At 53.6% G+C, this 15797-nt stretch overlaps 1 protein-coding gene and 1 long non-coding RNA gene across 3 annotated transcripts; both read right to left on the minus strand.

Annotated features, from left to right (window-relative positions):
- Window positions 1–4404: 4404 nt before the first annotated feature.
- Window positions 4405–14785, minus strand: LOC111558083 (zinc finger protein 135). 2 transcript variants are annotated; one of them, XM_023245770.2, is made up of 4 exons: window positions 14491–14785; window positions 13007–13091; window positions 10232–10358; window positions 4405–6858 (listed from the first exon to the last, which is right to left on the minus strand). In XM_023245770.2, the coding sequence occupies exons 2-4, from the start codon at window positions 13037–13039 to the stop codon at window positions 5165–5167; spliced, it is 1854 nt and encodes a 617-aa protein (XP_023101538.2). In that variant the 5' UTR covers window positions 13040–13091; window positions 14491–14785; the 3' UTR covers window positions 4405–5164. The 2 variants fall into 2 exon arrangements, with proteins under 2 accessions (XP_023101538.2, XP_044901704.1); XM_045045769.1 differs by lacking the exon at window positions 14491–14785 and adding an exon at window positions 14424–14472.
- Window positions 9371–10225, minus strand: LOC123382204. Its single transcript, XR_006590234.1, has 2 exons — window positions 10046–10225; window positions 9371–9930 (listed from the first exon to the last, which is right to left on the minus strand). It is a non-coding gene; the product is annotated as an uncharacterized LOC123382204 (long non-coding RNA).
- Window positions 14786–15797: the final 1012 nt, after the last annotated feature.

Here is a 15797-nt window from a genome sequence, read left to right on the forward strand (position 1 = left end):
TTCAAGTTTTATTACGTATTGCTGTCCTTGGTAATTTTCGTGCTCAGGTTGTCCCAGATGTGGCCAGGGAGAGTCCCTTCAAGAAGGCTCCTACATCCCTGTAACATGCCTTCATGATTAAAAAAATTTTTTATTTAAATGTTTATTTTTGAGAGAGCGAGAGACAGAGTGTGAGCCGGGGAGGGGCAGAGAGATAGGGAGTCCCAGAATGTGAAGTAGGCTCCAGGCTACGAGCTGTCAGCACAGAGCCCAATGCGGGGCTCAAACTCCTGTACCAAGAGATCATGACCTGAGCTGAAGTCGGACTCTTAACCAGCAGACCCACCCAGGTGCCCCTCCATCATTGTTTGAACAATTCCTTTTTCTTTAGTAAGATGTTCCAAGCCCAAATTGTTTGTACCCTGAGATCAGCCATTCCTCTATTTCCAAAGAACTGGCTCTTTTTAGTGTGGCTTCTTTGAGACCAAATCTGAGTGGCAGGTGTATTCATTGCTAGTAGGGTATTTTCTGGTGAGCTAGGAACCATAGGCACATAAAATAGACACACAGCTACACACAAAAAGGTATGTGTGCCCGTATGCATGCATATACACATACATATACAGCAATACCTCCATTTTCAATCTACTACTCCCCTATATTTTTATGTTAATAGTGCGAATCCTAAAATCAACACATTTGTTAATATGCTAAGACCTGGGACACCTGAGTGGTTCAGTGGGTTGGGTGTCCAAGTTTGGCTCAGGTCATGATCTTGTGGTTCATGGGTTCAAACCCCATGTCGGGCTCCATGCTGACAGCTTGGAGCCTGCAGCCTGCTTCAGATTCCCTCTTTCTGTGTCTCCCTCTTTCTGCCCTTCTCCCACTCGCACTCTGTCTCTGTCTCAAAAATAAATAAGCATTAAAAAAATTTTTTTTAATGTTTATTCATTTTTGAGACAGAGAGAGACAGAGCATGAATGGGAGAAGGTCAGAGAGAGAGGGAGACACAGAATCTGAAACAGGCTCCAGGCTCTGAGCTGTCAGCACAGAGCCCAACATAGGGCTCGAACTCACAAGCTGTGAGATCATGACCTGAGCCGAAGTCGGACGCCTAACCGACTGAGCCACCCAGGCACCCCAACATTAAAATTTTTTTTTAATTTTTTTTTAACGTTTATTTATTTTTGGGACAGAGAGAGACAGAGCACGAACGAGGGAGGGGCAGAGAGAGTGAGACACAGAATCTGAAGCAGGCTCCAGGCTCTGAGCCATCAGCCCAGAGCCCGACGCGGGGCTCGAACTCACGGACCGCGAGATCATGACCTGAGCTGAAGTCGGACGCTTAACCGACTGAGCCACCCAGGCGCCCCTAAAATTTTTTTTAAAAATGCTAAGTCCTGGGGCACCTGGGTGGTTCAGTTGAGTGTGTGACTCTTGATTTCAGTCAGGTCATGATCCCAGGGTTGTGAGATTGAGCCCTACAGTGGGCTCTGCACTGAACGTGGAGCCTGCTTAAGATTATCCCTCCCCCCCACCCTCTTCCTTCCTCACAGGTGCTCTCTAAAATATTTTTTAAAACGCTAAGTCCTAAAATACCTCTAAAAATCACTTCAGAATTGATTTTCTCAAACCACTACAAAAAACAAACCTACTGAAATGATGTCAGGATTTGTTTGCTGTTCCCTTGCCATCACCATCCTGACCAAGACATAGTGGAACACACAAATGGGTGATTTATTCTACAGAAAGACCAAAATATGGCTAGATGTTCCCACTGTTTATCTCAGAGGAAGCTGGGTTGGTTCAGGTTTTAGGGGCTTTGGATCTGTGCTGAGGGTTTCCCACCCAAAGGGGTGGCCCATTGAGAAAGGTGCAGCAATCGGGAAACACAAGAAGGTGGCCTTGGTCTCTCCAATGGAGTTGGGAGGGCTGGAAAGTGTATAGATCATGGAGCCCTGAGCCAGGACTCAGAATGGACGTAAGACACCTGGAGAGCTAGGGAGAGCCCGAGGTGCACAGGCACTAAGAATGGAATGGAGTTCATGGCTAACTTCCATAGGGTGGCCGAGGATGAATGGTCAAAGGGTTAGGAAAAGGTAAATCCCATAAATGGAAAACTGGCCAGATGGGAGTAAATTTCAATGGCAAGAAGATGCTTAAATGCCTTCTGTTACAGATTGAATTGTATCCCCTCACCCCAAATTTATACACTTAAGTCCTAACCCTCAGTGTGACTGTATTTGGGGATAGGGCCTACAGGGAGGTAATTAGGGTTAAATGAGGTCATGAACATCGGGCCCTCATCCCACAGGACTGATCTCGTAAGAAGGAGGCAGCAGCAATTTCTCTTCCATCACATGTGTGCAGAAGAAAGGCCATGAAACACTACCATCTTGTTTTGCTCACAGATTCAGCGGATCAGTAATTCGGAAAGGGCACAGCAGGGATGGCTTGTCTTTGCTTCACCATGTGTGAGACCTCGGCTGGGAACTTGAAGTCTGAGGTACCTTGAAAACTGTGGGGTTTGAGTCACCCTTGCACGCCTGATGCAGCTGGGAAGCTTGCGGGCTAGGACTGCTCACTGGAGCCCATACATGGAGCTTACCTGGCGTGGACATCCTGACCACACGGTGGCCTCCTGGTGGTGGGAATGTGTTTTTTTTTCTTAATGTTTATGTATTTTTGAGAGAGAGAGACAAAGCACCAGTTGGGGAGGGGCAGAGAAAGAGGCAGGCGCAGAATCCAGAGCGGGCTCCAGCCTCTGAGCTGTCAGCGCAGAGCCCGACATGGGGCTGGAACTCGTGAACCACGAGATCATGACCTGAGCCAAAGTCAGATGCTTAACTGACTGAGCCACCCAGGCACCCAGTTGGGACTTCTTACATGGGGCATCTCAGGATTCCAAGCACATGTGTCCCTGTGAGCAAGGTGTAAACTGCATGGCCTCTTCCGAACCTGTGTTCACCCCGTTCGTTTTCCCTTGTTGGTCTTCAACTTTTGTGTCAATAATTGAGACAGATCAGCAACTATCCAAGTAAGTTGGGCCCTCTAGTCAGGAGTGCACTCACCCCCGAAGTTTTTCGGACACTCTGGGTGTAACTTCTGCAACTGCTGTCACTGCTGTGGCACTGCTAGGGAGGGAGCCTTTTCGTTCCTGGAGGTAGGGCATAAGTGACACTGTGTGAGCACCTCCTATGGTTCCTACTGCTGTGCTGTATTTCCTTTTGTATCCTTGTGGGGGCAGGTGAGCAGGAACTGAGTGTGATGGCAGGAGCTCGCATGACTCAGTTTGTCAGTGACCTGGCATTTTCAGAGGGCTGCTGAAGAGCATGTGGTTGGGGTCCATTTTTACTGAACTGCATTGGAATAGAGGAGCCTTAACATGTTTCCAAATGTAATGAATGTTCTCTTAAGAATTATATTCCTAGAGAGTCTGAACTATGCGCAATTGGGATGACGTATTTTCTACACTGGATTCAGGGGTAGGAACCTGGTTTCCTTGAGAACAAGAAGCTACCTACCCAAGGATAGAAGCACAGGGAAAGGAGGATATGTGTAATAATAGGAGGGGACAAAATAGCTGCCCAGGGACCGAAGCTGAGCTGTCCTGTCCAGGATAGCCACTGGCCAGCTACGTGTGGCAAATGAGCATGTGAAAGGAGGCCACAGCCAAATGAGATGTCCTGCAGATGTAAAAGAAACTGGATTTGGAAGTTATAGTTAGTATACAGAAAGCAAACAAAACATCTCATTAGTGGTTTTTCATACTGATGTGTTGAAATGGTAACATTTGGGATATATAAGGACAGATATTAATTTCACCTGTTGCTTGCTTTTTATTTATTTTTTAAATGTATTTATTTATTTTGAGAGAAAGAGGGCATGCGTGGGGGAGGGACAGAGAGAGAGAATCCTAAGCAGGCTCTGTGCTGTCAGCCCAGAGCCCGATGTGGGGCTCGATCCCACCAACTGTGAGACCATGAACTGAGCCGAAACCAGAGTCAGACACTCAACCGACTGAGCCACCCAGGCACCCTTCTTCTTGCTTTTTAAATAGGACTATTACAATATTTAAATTTACCAATGTGGCTTGCATTTTTACTGGAGACTGCTGTTTTCTTAAGTGGCTTTTAAGTGACTATGACATTCCAAAAACAAAAACAAAAAACTTTAAAAGAGAAGAGGCATTCCACAAGCATAGTGAGGACTATTGGAAGACTATTTAAAATACGCTCCCCCAAGGGAGAAATTTCAAGTTAACTGGAAGCTTATATCCCAGCATTGTGATTGGAAAATCAAGCCAACTGGTATAACCCTGATGGCTGGTGACCAAATCCAGCCAATGTAACTTAAATATGGGCTCTAATGAGGATGGCAAGTCACCATTCCAAGTGTCATGGTTGTCAGAGAGACTGCTGTTAGTGAATTCAGGACGCAGTTTAATACTATGTACCTTCAAGATATATTATACAAAAAACAAAAGCTTTTTAAAAAACACTGGGAAAGGGACTCAATGAAAAACAGTCAAGAGAAGATTAACTTGTACATTTCTCAAGAGAGAGAAACCTTGCAAAACATAAGGTTCCGATGTGGAGGTGCTGTTGTTCAGAAGATGGTGGCTTAACAAAGGAAAAAAAAAAATCTTCCTTTTTGTGAATCCTCAACATGTGTTTCTAATGCCTGTGAGTCACCGGTAGAGAAATTCATAGTCGCCTTGCACCATTCATAAGCACCCCAAAGAACGTAATGTGCAATAATGATAAATTCTGCGTGTGGTTCCTGCATATGAAAAGCATTTGTCGGGTTTCTCACCACTTTGCAAACCTCTGGTTTGGAATAGTGTGAATCCTTGGACAGAAGCCATCCCCAGATCCACTACATTCCCCCACACCCCCCATTTTTCTCTTTTGTAGGTTCTCTGATGTAGCATTAGGGGTCACTCATGACTGAAGGTCCTCAACTCCACACTTCCTACCACTGTTTGGACAAACCGATATCCGGGGACGGATGACCTAGAGCTCGGTATTCCCACAATCATTTTTGTCATTCCTCTCTAAGGGTGCGGGAAGGCTTGCGTATGCATATATTTGTATTGTTTCCGTTAGGAATGATGGGGTCAAGTCTGGTAAGGGATGAGCTATGACTTAAGGCTTTTCCAGGTCCGAGCAAATGTGAGGCGGGCCTACCCAGTATGAGTTCTCTGGTGCTTGGTGAGGGATGAGCTGTGTGTGAAGGCCTTCCCGCAGTCCCTGCACTCATATGGCTTCTCTCCCGTGTGGATCCGCCGGTGCTGCGTGAGGTGCGTGCTCTGCCTGAACGATTTCCCACAGTCCTGACACTCGTAGGGCTTCTCCCCAGTGTGCGTGCGCTCGTGCTGGCTGAGCGATGAGCTGTGACTGAAGGATTTTCCGCACTCATTGCAGCCATAGGGCTTTTCCTTGGTGTGGATCCTCTGGTGTTCCACGAGAAGGGAGCTCTGGCTGAAGGCCCTGCCGCACGCGTTACACTCGTACGGCTTCTCGCCCGTGTGCGTCCTCTGGTGCTGGACGAGCGGGGCCAGCTGGCTGAAGGCCCGGCCGCACTCGCGGCACTCGTAGGGCTTCTCGCCCGTGTGGATGCGCTGGTGCTTGGTCAGGGACGAGCTGTGGCCGAAGGCCTTGCCGCAGTCGCCGCACTCGTACGGCCTCTCCCCGGTGTGGACCCTCTGGTGCTGGGTGAGGTGCGTGCTCTGGCGGAAGGCCTTGCCGCACTGGCCGCACTCGTATGGCTTCTCCCCGGTGTGCGTGCGCTCGTGCTGGCTGAGGGACGAGCTGTGGCTGAAGGTCTTCCCGCACTCGTTGCAGCCGTAGGGCCGCTCGCCCGTGTGGATCCTGCGGTGCTCGGTGAGCAGCGTGCTCTGGCTGAAGGCCTTGCCGCAGTCGCCGCACTCGTACGGCCGCTCGCCCGTGTGCGTCCTCTGGTGCTGCACGAGCGGCGTGATCTGCGTGAAGGCCTTGCCGCACTCCAGGCACTCGTAGGGCTTCTCGCCCGTGTGGATGCGCTGGTGCTTGGTCAGGGACGAGCTGTGGCCGAAGGCCTTGCCGCAGTCCCCGCAGCGGTACGGCCTCTCCCCGGTGTGGACCCGCACGTGCTGGCTGAGGTGGATGCTCTGGCGGAAGGCCTTGCCGCACTCGCCGCACTCGTACGGCTTCTCCCCGGTGTGCGTGCGCTCGTGCTGGCTGAAGGACGAGCGGAAGCTGAAGGCCTTGCCGCACTCGCCGCACTCGTACGGCTTCTCGCCCGTGTGGGTCCTCTGGTGCTGGACCAGCGGGGCGATCTGGTTGAAGGTCTTCCCACACTGGGGGCACCGGTAAGGTTTCTCGCCGGTGTGGATCCTCTGGTGTTTGGTGAGCGCCGAGCTGTTTCGGAAGCCTTTCCCGCATTCGGGACACTCGTAAGGCCTCTCTCCCGTGTGCGTTCGGTGGTGCTCGAGGAGTGCCGAGCTGTGACCGAAGGCCTTGCCGCACGCCTGACATTCGTAGGGCTTCGCTTTTGCGTGTGTTTTCTGCTCGGCGTGGAGCCCTGGGTCTGGCTTCCCCCTCCCCCCGCGCGTCCCCGGCATGTGGAGGCCTTGCCTTTCTGGAGTCATTGGCTGAGTTGGGAAGCGGGGGCTCAGACTGAAGTTTCCCCCAAACCCATCCCCCTGCTGCTGCTGCTGCATGGGTGTCTTCACCACATGGCTCTCTCCACTCTGTCCGCGGCAGCCCTCTGCATCATCACCCTCTGAGTACCACAGACTATCCCACAGGAACCTTTCTGTCAGGGCACTGGTACGTATTCCTTCAGTGATGTCTTGAGTTGGGGTGGACACTTTGGTTTGGGGTCTGGTTTCCAAATCTGGAAGAAAAAAAACCCGGAAATGTTCCTTAATTTCTGTTTGGGGGGAAGGGTTTGGGTTGGGTGGGTGGACGGATGGAAGGATAAAACTGATGGTTTTGGGGGCGCCTCAGTCAGTTGTGTCCGACTTCGGCTCAGGTCATGATCTCATGGCTGGTGAGTTTGAGCCCGCGTGGGGCTCTGTGCTGACAGCTCAGAGCCTGGAGCCTGCTTCAGATTCTGTGTCTCCCTCTCTCTCTGCCCCTACCCCGCTCATGGTCTGTCTCTCTCTCTCAAAAAAAAAAAAAAAAAAAAAAAAAAAACAAAACACATTAAAAAAAAAACTGATGGTTTTGAAAGGCTCAAGGCACAAGTGACTTTAACCATTTAAAAATACAGTTTTGCAAATCAGGGAAGGAACGCAAGCAGGAGAGGAAGCTCTGAGAGTGGTCAGGGGTGGGGTAGCTGGTGCAGGGGCCTGAGTGGGGCTTGCAAGGGGAACACAGAGAACGAGGCAGGGAGGCAATGCGAGGCAGACAGAGGGCATCCAGGGAAGCTGTGGACAGACGCCCCAGGCTGGAAGGAGCAGAGCGATGGCCAGGCCCCAGTGAAAGCAGCCTCCATGGCACCAGGTGGCAACGGAGGAAGAGCCGTCTCACAGGTGAAGGACCACCCGGCCCAGCTCTCCCTCTGCCCCAGCTCTCCCTCTGCCCCAGCTCTCCCACTGACAAGGTCCGCTTTCTGCTTGGCGGTCTCTGGCTGCTGTTCCACCTGCCCCTGATGTGAAGAAACGCATCAGCTCCCCCAGACTGGAGGCTGCTGAGAGGCGCATCGCCGGAGGATGGATAAATGACCTGAGCTGTCTGGGAGGACTTGGATCTGTTCTGCTGGGTCCATCTCACCATATGAGAGTTCCCGGAGGGCAGGGCTTCTGTCCACCTGGGTCACCCCTGCACCCACGCCTTCAGCTGAGGCCAGCAGACATGGGGGACGAACAAACAAACGTACCCTGCCCCGCTCCTTCCTGGCAGGACTTCCTGCCCCGGTACCCAGCCCCTTCTGCACAGCCGAGCCCTCGCGCATGCCGCCCCCACCCCAACACCGGACTGGCCCTAAGGTGTGATATGGGCACTGTGCCCATTTAGGTTATGCTCCAGTGAGGTGTTAAGGGGGGGAAAAAAAAAAAAGAGGGGTCAAGCCAGGTGTGGCTGGCAAAATAGCGGCTCCCAAAGATGTCTGTGTTCTAATTCCTGGAACCAGTGAGGAACGGAGGCTGCTAACCCTTGCACATTAGCTAGTCCTCTGAGATTACCCCGGTTGGTCCCAAGGCAACCACAAGGGTTCTGGAATGTGCGAGAGAGGCAGGAGGGCCACGGCCAGAGGGACGTGAGACCTGAAGGCCGTGCTCAGTTGGGAGACGGACGGACAAGGAATGTGAGCACCTCTGGAAGCTGGAAAGTGAAAGGAGCTGGGTTCTCTGCAGGCCCCAAGGGAGGAGCGCTGCCCTGCTCACACATGGAATGTAGCACAGAGATGCCCACTTCGGACTTCTGACCTCTGGACTGTAAGATAATGTGCGTTGCTTTAAGCCATGAGGTTTGTGGCAATTTGTTAGAGGAGCCATACGAAGCTAATATTCTAGGTAAGGGCTGGTTACCCCTTTTGCTGGGGAGACTCTGTCCTGACCCCCTCCCACACGCCGGCCATTCTTTCTGGGCCCTGGCGATGGGCCGTTGCTTAAACAGGGTCAGGGCCTGACACCAGGGGAGACTGCCTGCCAGTGGGCAGGATGGCCTCACTGCCCAAAGAGTCAGTATTGGTCTCAGGAGCTGGATAAGGTGTATGAAGAGCAGAGCCCCACAGGCACATGGAAAAGCCCAGACTGGATCCATGGGCCCACAGATACATGAGTCATAAATGCTTCTGTGGTTTAAACTGCTGAGGCCGCCGAGTTTGTTACGCATTGAGAGTAGGCTGCTGCCCACCCTGGTGCCTTTGCACTTGCTGTTCCTGCTGCCCAGAACCCTGTCCTCCCAGCTTGTTTCATGGCTGCACTGTTCTCATGACTCAGGCTTCAGCCACATGTTGCCTCATCTCTGCTCAGGTCCTCCCCACAACCCTGGTCTCTGCCTCATGAACTGCTTCACTTCCTCAGCACTCATCATGTGCCGTGAGCATCTTGTGCAGTTATTGCTTTATGTATCGTGTGCCTCTTCCCTCACCAAGAACGTAAATTCAGTGAAGATGAGGGCTTGGTCTCAGCCACAGCAGAACGGGTGCTTGGTGCACATTTACTAAAAGACTGAGCAGTGGGGCGCCTGGGTGGTTCAGTCAGTTAAGCGTCCGACTTTGGCTCAGGTCATGATCTAGTAGTCCGTGAGTTCGGGCCCTGCGTTGGGCTCTGTGAGGACTGCTCAGAGCCTGGAGCCTGCTTTGGAGTCTGTGTCTCCCTCTTTCTCTGCCCCCTTCCCCACTCACACTCTGTCTGTTTCTCTCTCAAAAATAAACATAAAAAAAAATTTAAAACAACAACAACTGAACAGTCAATTTACTCTGAAGAATGTGAGAGCAGACATGGAGAGTGCCCAGGGTGTGACTGGGGCCCTCCCAGCCCTGCAAGGCTCTCCCCTCACTGCGCACACGCCTCTGGGAACCCCGTCGTCTACCGCTCATGGTTCCTCCTGCTCCAGCAGGGAGACAACATCTGGCTTCAGGAGCCAGCGTCTTGCCCAAGGGGAGACCCGCAGAGTACACATTTGTGTTCCCCACCCCTTCCCGCCCCCCCATCTGCTCCACCTTCAGTCTTCCTAGACTCAATCGGATGCAGGTCCCAGAGGCCACAGTTGTAGCCCCCTTAGGACCCCCACCCCTGGCTGTGGGAGGATGTGTGACTCAGCCCAGGCCAATCAGGCTCTGCTGCTTCTCCTGTCCGCCCTGGCAACAGTGACCAGTGTGGAGGGGACCTGGCCACCACACCAAGACAACCCAGGGGCCTTCCATGGGTGCCCAGGACACAGGCCCGGTCTTTTCCGCTGGTCTCAGACATGGAAGAGGCACCTGGGCAGCTCTCTTCTTACCATCAGAGAGGCCCACCTGCAAATGGAGGCAGAGTGAGGTAGAGGGAGGAGGTGGGGAGGGAGGGGGCTCCTGACAGCACCACAGGAAGACTCAGGTAGGTCTACCTTGGCACCCACTCTTCCCCTCTTACCTCATGATTTTCTGCTTCTAGCATTTTCAGTGGGATCTGCAACATGCAACCAAACATCGGGTCTCTAAAGCCCAAAACTCATTCTAGGTGTTTGCTTTTATGGCCTAGACCTATCCCAACTTTTGACCCAGAAGAACTAGAATCTGTGCTGGGGGCAGACCAGCGGGGGTTCGAGTGTAGCCTTACCCACGGAGACCAGGAGTCTGAAGGTCTCCAGCATCACATCGCGGTACAGGGTCCTCTGGGCGGGCTCCAGCTGCCCCCACTCCTCCTGGGTGAAGTCCACAACCACGTCCTCAAAGGTCACTTGCTCCTGAAACATCACATGCAAATGTCCTCACCCAGGCCAAGCCCGGTGATAGCTGCTACCGTGAGCAGCTGGTGAACAGGGACATGAGCCAGGCTGATTTTTCTCAGGTCTGAGGATTTGGGCCAGGTTTTCCCGTGGGACTGGGGGGTTCTGCTGGAGGAAAGGGGGTCTGAGGAGAGAAGAGGACATAACCCAGTCATGCAGACACAGGATCCCTGAGATGCCATAATGGTGGTGACTGAGGGAGGGGTATGAAGGAACCCCGGGGGGGGGGGGGGCTGAAAGCCTCCCACGCATCAACCAGAATGTCCACTAGTGTCCGTACCTGTAGTCACCAAGCTGCACACTCCTGTAAATCTACACTGTGCATTAACCAGAGCTGAATACAAAGTGGGGCTGGGGAGACAGAAAATGGCCAATGCGGTGATGGGAACAAGCAAATGAACTGGATGTGGGGTTTCCAGTGACAGGACCCCTGGAGACTGTTTCCTACTCTTTAATTTTGGACCTTTGAACACTGGGGTAAAAACACGATCCTCAAGGAGAAAGGCTGATGGTGGGTTCTGGGGGTGTGGGGCGGTTCTGGGGGCATTTCCCATCATGATCACACCTGCATGGGTTTTCTGAAATTCCCACACAAGGCCAGTTTCTTCCACGACTGGATGGAGAATTGATGATTTTCTTGAAGGGACTTGAGGGTCAGGGGCAGACATCCTCCACAAAGGTAGCTGTCATTTCACCAAATCACGTGCTATGGATGGCCGGGGAGCAGAGGAAAAGTCCAGGGCCTTTGCGTGTCACTGCCCCATGTGAGGGGGGTGAGGGACACAGGGTGCCCAAATACTGGATCCTGGCCCACCTGGCAGCATCTGTCTCTGCTAAAGCTTCTCTTCCCAAAGGAAGGGAGCTGTGAGGCATGAACTAGGCATCTGGGGTGGGGGGTGGCACTGTCAAGACCCGGCCCTGCACCCAGACAATAGCGCTTCAAACTCCAACCCCAGGTACATCCTTTAATGTTTACTTATTTTTGAGACAGAGCGCGAGAGACAGAGTGTGAGCGGGGGAGGGGCAGAGAGAGAGGGAGAGACAGAATCCGAAGCAGGCTCCAGGCTCCGAGCTGTCAGCACAGAGCCCGACACAGGGCTTGAAACCACGAACCGCGAGATCATGACCTGAGGCAAAGTTGGACACTCAATCGACTGAGCTACCCAGGCGCCCCTCAGGTATATCTTTTAAAGTGCTCAGTGCCTTCCTCCCCTCATCCGTAAGTTGGTGAGGACTTCCTGAGAGGGCTGTTGGAAGGAGTGAAGGAACTGACGTGATGCATTTACCCCAGGCCTGGCACACAGTGTATGAGCCACCATTCAGACAGGCATGCCGGAAGACTTGGAAGTTTTAACTTTCTTTTGCCAATTTCCCTATTTCCCCCACATTTTCCAGACTCAGTAGGTCTCAGTGGTTATCTGCAGAGACTTACTGAATACAGGGTCACTGTTCTGGGCACCACAGATGCCATGGAAATGAGACACGCGCCTGGCCTCATGGTGCCTGTGTGCTAGCTGCAGGGTCAGGGAGCTGGCCAAAACTCAAATCCCAGGAGGGGTCAGTGCTCCAGTGAAAATGGGAGGGGCGCTTCTGGGGCAGCCGTGCAGACGTCTGCAAGGGCCACGAAGGCAGCAAGACATGTGCTGAGCACTGGAGGCCCCACTGGGGGCAGGGAGTCTGAGGCCGGGCTCAGCCACTCCCAGCAGCGGGGCCTCAGGGTTGTGACTTGTGTCCGTGCCTGTTTCCTCACTGCCACCTCATGGGGCTGATGTGGGGGTAGAATAGGGTGAAATGTGTCCAGCGCTGACCACAGGGTTTGGCACTTTTACTGTTCCACCGTTCACTGAGTGCCTACTGTGCGCTGGGCCTTTGCGTGTGACAAAAATGGTCAGAACTGCTTCCCAAGGCCCTAGGCCCCATACAGGTGGCCTAGGAGACTCTGTTCGCCGTCTTCCCATTACCTGTGTGTGCCTGCCCTTCATGGAAATGCTTGGCGTGGTTCCACCTCTAGGCCTTTGCTCACGCTGTTCCCCTGCCTGGAACATGATTCCTGTGGGCCTTGACCTCACTGCCCCTTCCCCTGCAGGTCTCTGTTTGGGGGCCACTTCACAGGGAGGCCTTCTGGGCTATGCTGGTTAATGCCTGGTGCCCAGCCCATCTTCTTCTGGACCTCATTTCTCTGCACGTCACTTGGCACATTTACGTTCCTCACAGGGACTGTGACCCCACGGGGATGGTGAAGATTTGCTCCTCTTGTCTGTTCTTGCACCTGCAATTTCTAGAACAGGGCCTGGGGGGCACCTAGTCCATGGCAGGTGCTAAAAACCTGTCGCCTAAGGGACTGGATGGAGATAGTGAGTTGAGAAAGTCCCAGACACATCAGTGGGATGGATGCTGTCTGCCAGAGTAGAACGGGGCAGTTGAGGGACTCAGGGAGATCCCCTCTGAGGCGGTGAGGTGTGAGAACCTCAAGAGGATGACTCTGGACAAAGCACATTCCTGGCAGGGGGCAGAGTAAGGGCGAAGGCCCTGAGAGCAGAATGAGTCTGGCGGGACCTGAGGCTAGGGCCTGGGAAGCCTGAGTGTGAGGGTGGTGGTGTACTCACCGGGGCCCCGGCAGTGAGGAGCCCAGCAGTCATTCCCTCCTCCTCTGGCCTCTTCCAGGAACAGCCAGCTCCTCTGCAGGTGGTTCTGGGGGGAGAAGGGAGGAAAGAGACCGGGCAAGTGCCTGTGGTGGCCAGAAACCCCACACCCTGGCATCTGTGTGTGGGAAGGAGGGGCTGTGGCTGTGGGAGCCTGGAGCCCTGCACCCGGGCCAAACCCAACAGTAGTGAAACCTCAGCTTGGCATTTTCCCGGCACCTACTGTGTGCCCAGGGCTATTCCAGGTGTTGTTGACAGATGACCTCAAATTTTCCTACTCCACTTCACAAATAGGAAAAGTGAGGGCCACGATGGGCAAGGAGCACACCCCCAGTTGCCCAATAGGGTGATGACTATTCCTGTTACCATGACAGAAAGCTAGACAGTTATGGGGTCTTTGGGCATTGTGTGCCTCAGTTTTCCTCTCCCATAAAATGGGAGTGGTGACCTAACAGAGGTTATAGGAATTAATGTGTGGAAAGGGCTGAACATGGAGCCTGGCAGGCAGCAGGATGCACAAGTGAACACAAGAAGTATACACCACTGGTGCTGGAAAGAAAGCCTCTTGCTTCAGTGAGCATCTACTTCGCTTGACATGCAGGCCCTGTTGATGGTGGTTCATAAACTCCTCTCCGGCTCAGTGCCCCAAATGAAACTCAGGCCAAAGGCAGTATGCATTTCCCTGGTCTCTCTGAACCTTTCCTTCATGACTCTGATTCTGTCTCATCCCACTAGTGCCCTGTGGTCTTCACAGCAGTTTCCAAGATGGCAGTTATCTTGTTCGGTGATGTGTTGATGGGGTTCTTATCATCTCCCTGACTCCCCTGGAGACTCTGGGGGCCGAAACAATGTTGCGGGCTCTTGGATATAGGCTAGGACCTCGCCCTTAGAGCATCCAAACATGTGCTCGCTGAATTAATGAAGGAGACTGGATGGTCCCTACCTTGAAGTCAGTGCTCAATAAGACTTTAATATAAGGAGTCTGTTTTCTGGGTCCCAGGCGGCTGGGATTAAAGTCTTATGCTTTTGGTCTCCCTCATCATCATCATCCTGAGAAGCTCCAGAGGTGACAGTGGGGCCTCGGCCCTCCCCACCCTCCGAACCCCGAACATCCCACCCAAGCAAGGAAGGGATGCAGGCCAGGTTGGCTCCAGTCTCTGAAGGGTCGGGCCCGCTAGGATCTCTGATTGTTACCCCGAAGCTGGAGGGTCCCACCTCTTTTGCCAAAGCCAGGTCCCCACCCTGGCCCCAACTCCTCCTCTCGGACCCGGAGACACCCCCACCCCCAAACCGGGCCCCGCCCACTCGGTCCCGCCCCCACCGCCCCCGAAGCGACCCGCCCCGGGCCCAAAGCAGGAAAAGGGACTCTACGCAGACGCACGCGGTAAGACCCCTGGATGCCCTCCCGTCTCGGCCTCCTCCGTTCCAGCGACCCCAGTCCCACTTACCAGCCGGACCGCGAGACAAAGGCCGCAGCCGCCACCAGCAGGGTCTGCGCCTGCGCAGGCGGACGCCCAACTACATCTCCCAGAGGGCGGCGCGCGCACTTCCGGTCGTTTCCTTGCTCGGCCGGCCTCCTCCCTGGGCCCTGGCTGCTGAGCTCGGAGTCCGAGTTCGGCTGCGCGGACCCCGCCGGCCTTAGTCTCGCCTCCCTGCCCCAAAGCTCTCCTACGCCGTATTCCCTTGTCTGATGGCCGGACAAATGCCACGGCCGCCGTTGGCCGGGACTGCGCCTGCGCAGGCGGGCGCTGAACTACAACTCCCAGAGGGCCACGGGCAGGTTCCGTGCGCTTCTGCCCCACCCGTCGTCGCGCGGGACCGGACCCGAGTTCTAGTTTCGACGCCCGTACTTATGGCGCCCTCACGAGTGTCCACTCCGTGCGGGCTGTGTCGTGAGCCCCGCGAACGTCGCCCCCGCACTCTTAACAGCGGGGACTGGCCCGGGACTAGTTTAGACAGAGTGGTCAGGGGGGTCGGGGATGCTGAGCAAAGGCTGCGGGAAGAGCCTGGGGAGCAGTCTTCGGACCGGGGGCACAGCCGCGCTAAGGCCGCGGCGGAAAGGCCAGTGAGGAGGCATTGTGAGCGTCCAGGTGAGTCCCCTCGGAGTAGCGACACACTGCTTTCATATTGGAAATTGTGCCGTAAACTTTATTGTTGTAAAACCAACCGGTGTTTCCAAAAATCAAACAAAATGCAAGACAACAATGACACACACACACACACACACAACGGAAACATTCACTAAGATGCCAAACACAGGAGCTGTTTACATTTTGCCACACCGACTCAGCTTTGCAGTACTTAGTACAGGGTTCTAGGAAACATCACGTGGTGGACATGTTTTTAAATTGCTTCACGTCATTGTCAAATGTGTGCATTTGAACAGCAGCATAATATTCAAAGCCCATGTGCCCTCGCTGACCGAATTTGTCATTTGCTGAACATTGACCAAGGCCTGCCAGGCGCTGAGCCCCGGGTACAGCAGCGCACAGTGGACTAGGTGCCAGTGGACAAGATGTGCACACTCGCCATTCCCCACTCAAGCCAGACTTACTTTCACTGATGAACATTGACCGTCCCTGGAGCAGTGAGTGGAAAGAATCTAACCAAGGCTGAGCCATGTGCACTTGCCCTTTTAAGAAAGACTGATTTATTCAAGTCAGGGTTTGCATGCTGAATTTGAAGCGAAGAACAAGTTTTAAGGGCATTTTTTTCGTTGAAAGAACTCTGACTCTGAAAACAGCAGAGAAGACAG

This window comes from Felis catus, chromosome E2, assembly GCF_018350175.1.
Source record: "Felis catus isolate Fca126 chromosome E2, F.catus_Fca126_mat1.0, whole genome shotgun sequence".
Classification (NCBI taxonomy): domain Eukaryota; kingdom Metazoa; phylum Chordata; class Mammalia; order Carnivora; family Felidae; genus Felis; species Felis catus.

What these genes read in the sequence shown, in the direction of transcription:
- LOC111558083 (XM_023245770.2), bottom strand. Translation starts at nt 13,039, where the DNA reads ATGACTGCTGGGCTCCTCACTGCCGGGGCCCCG. An exon ending in TCCTCACTGCCGGGGCCCCG is followed by an intron (nt 10,359 to 13,006) that starts GTGAGTACACCA and finishes GTGATGTTTCAG; the next exon opens with GAGCAAGTGACCTTTGAGGA. An exon ending in CAGACTCCTGGTCTCCGTGG is followed by an intron (nt 6,859 to 10,231) that starts GTAAGGCTACAC and finishes TTTTTCTTCCAG; the next exon opens with ATTTGGAAACCAGACCCCAA.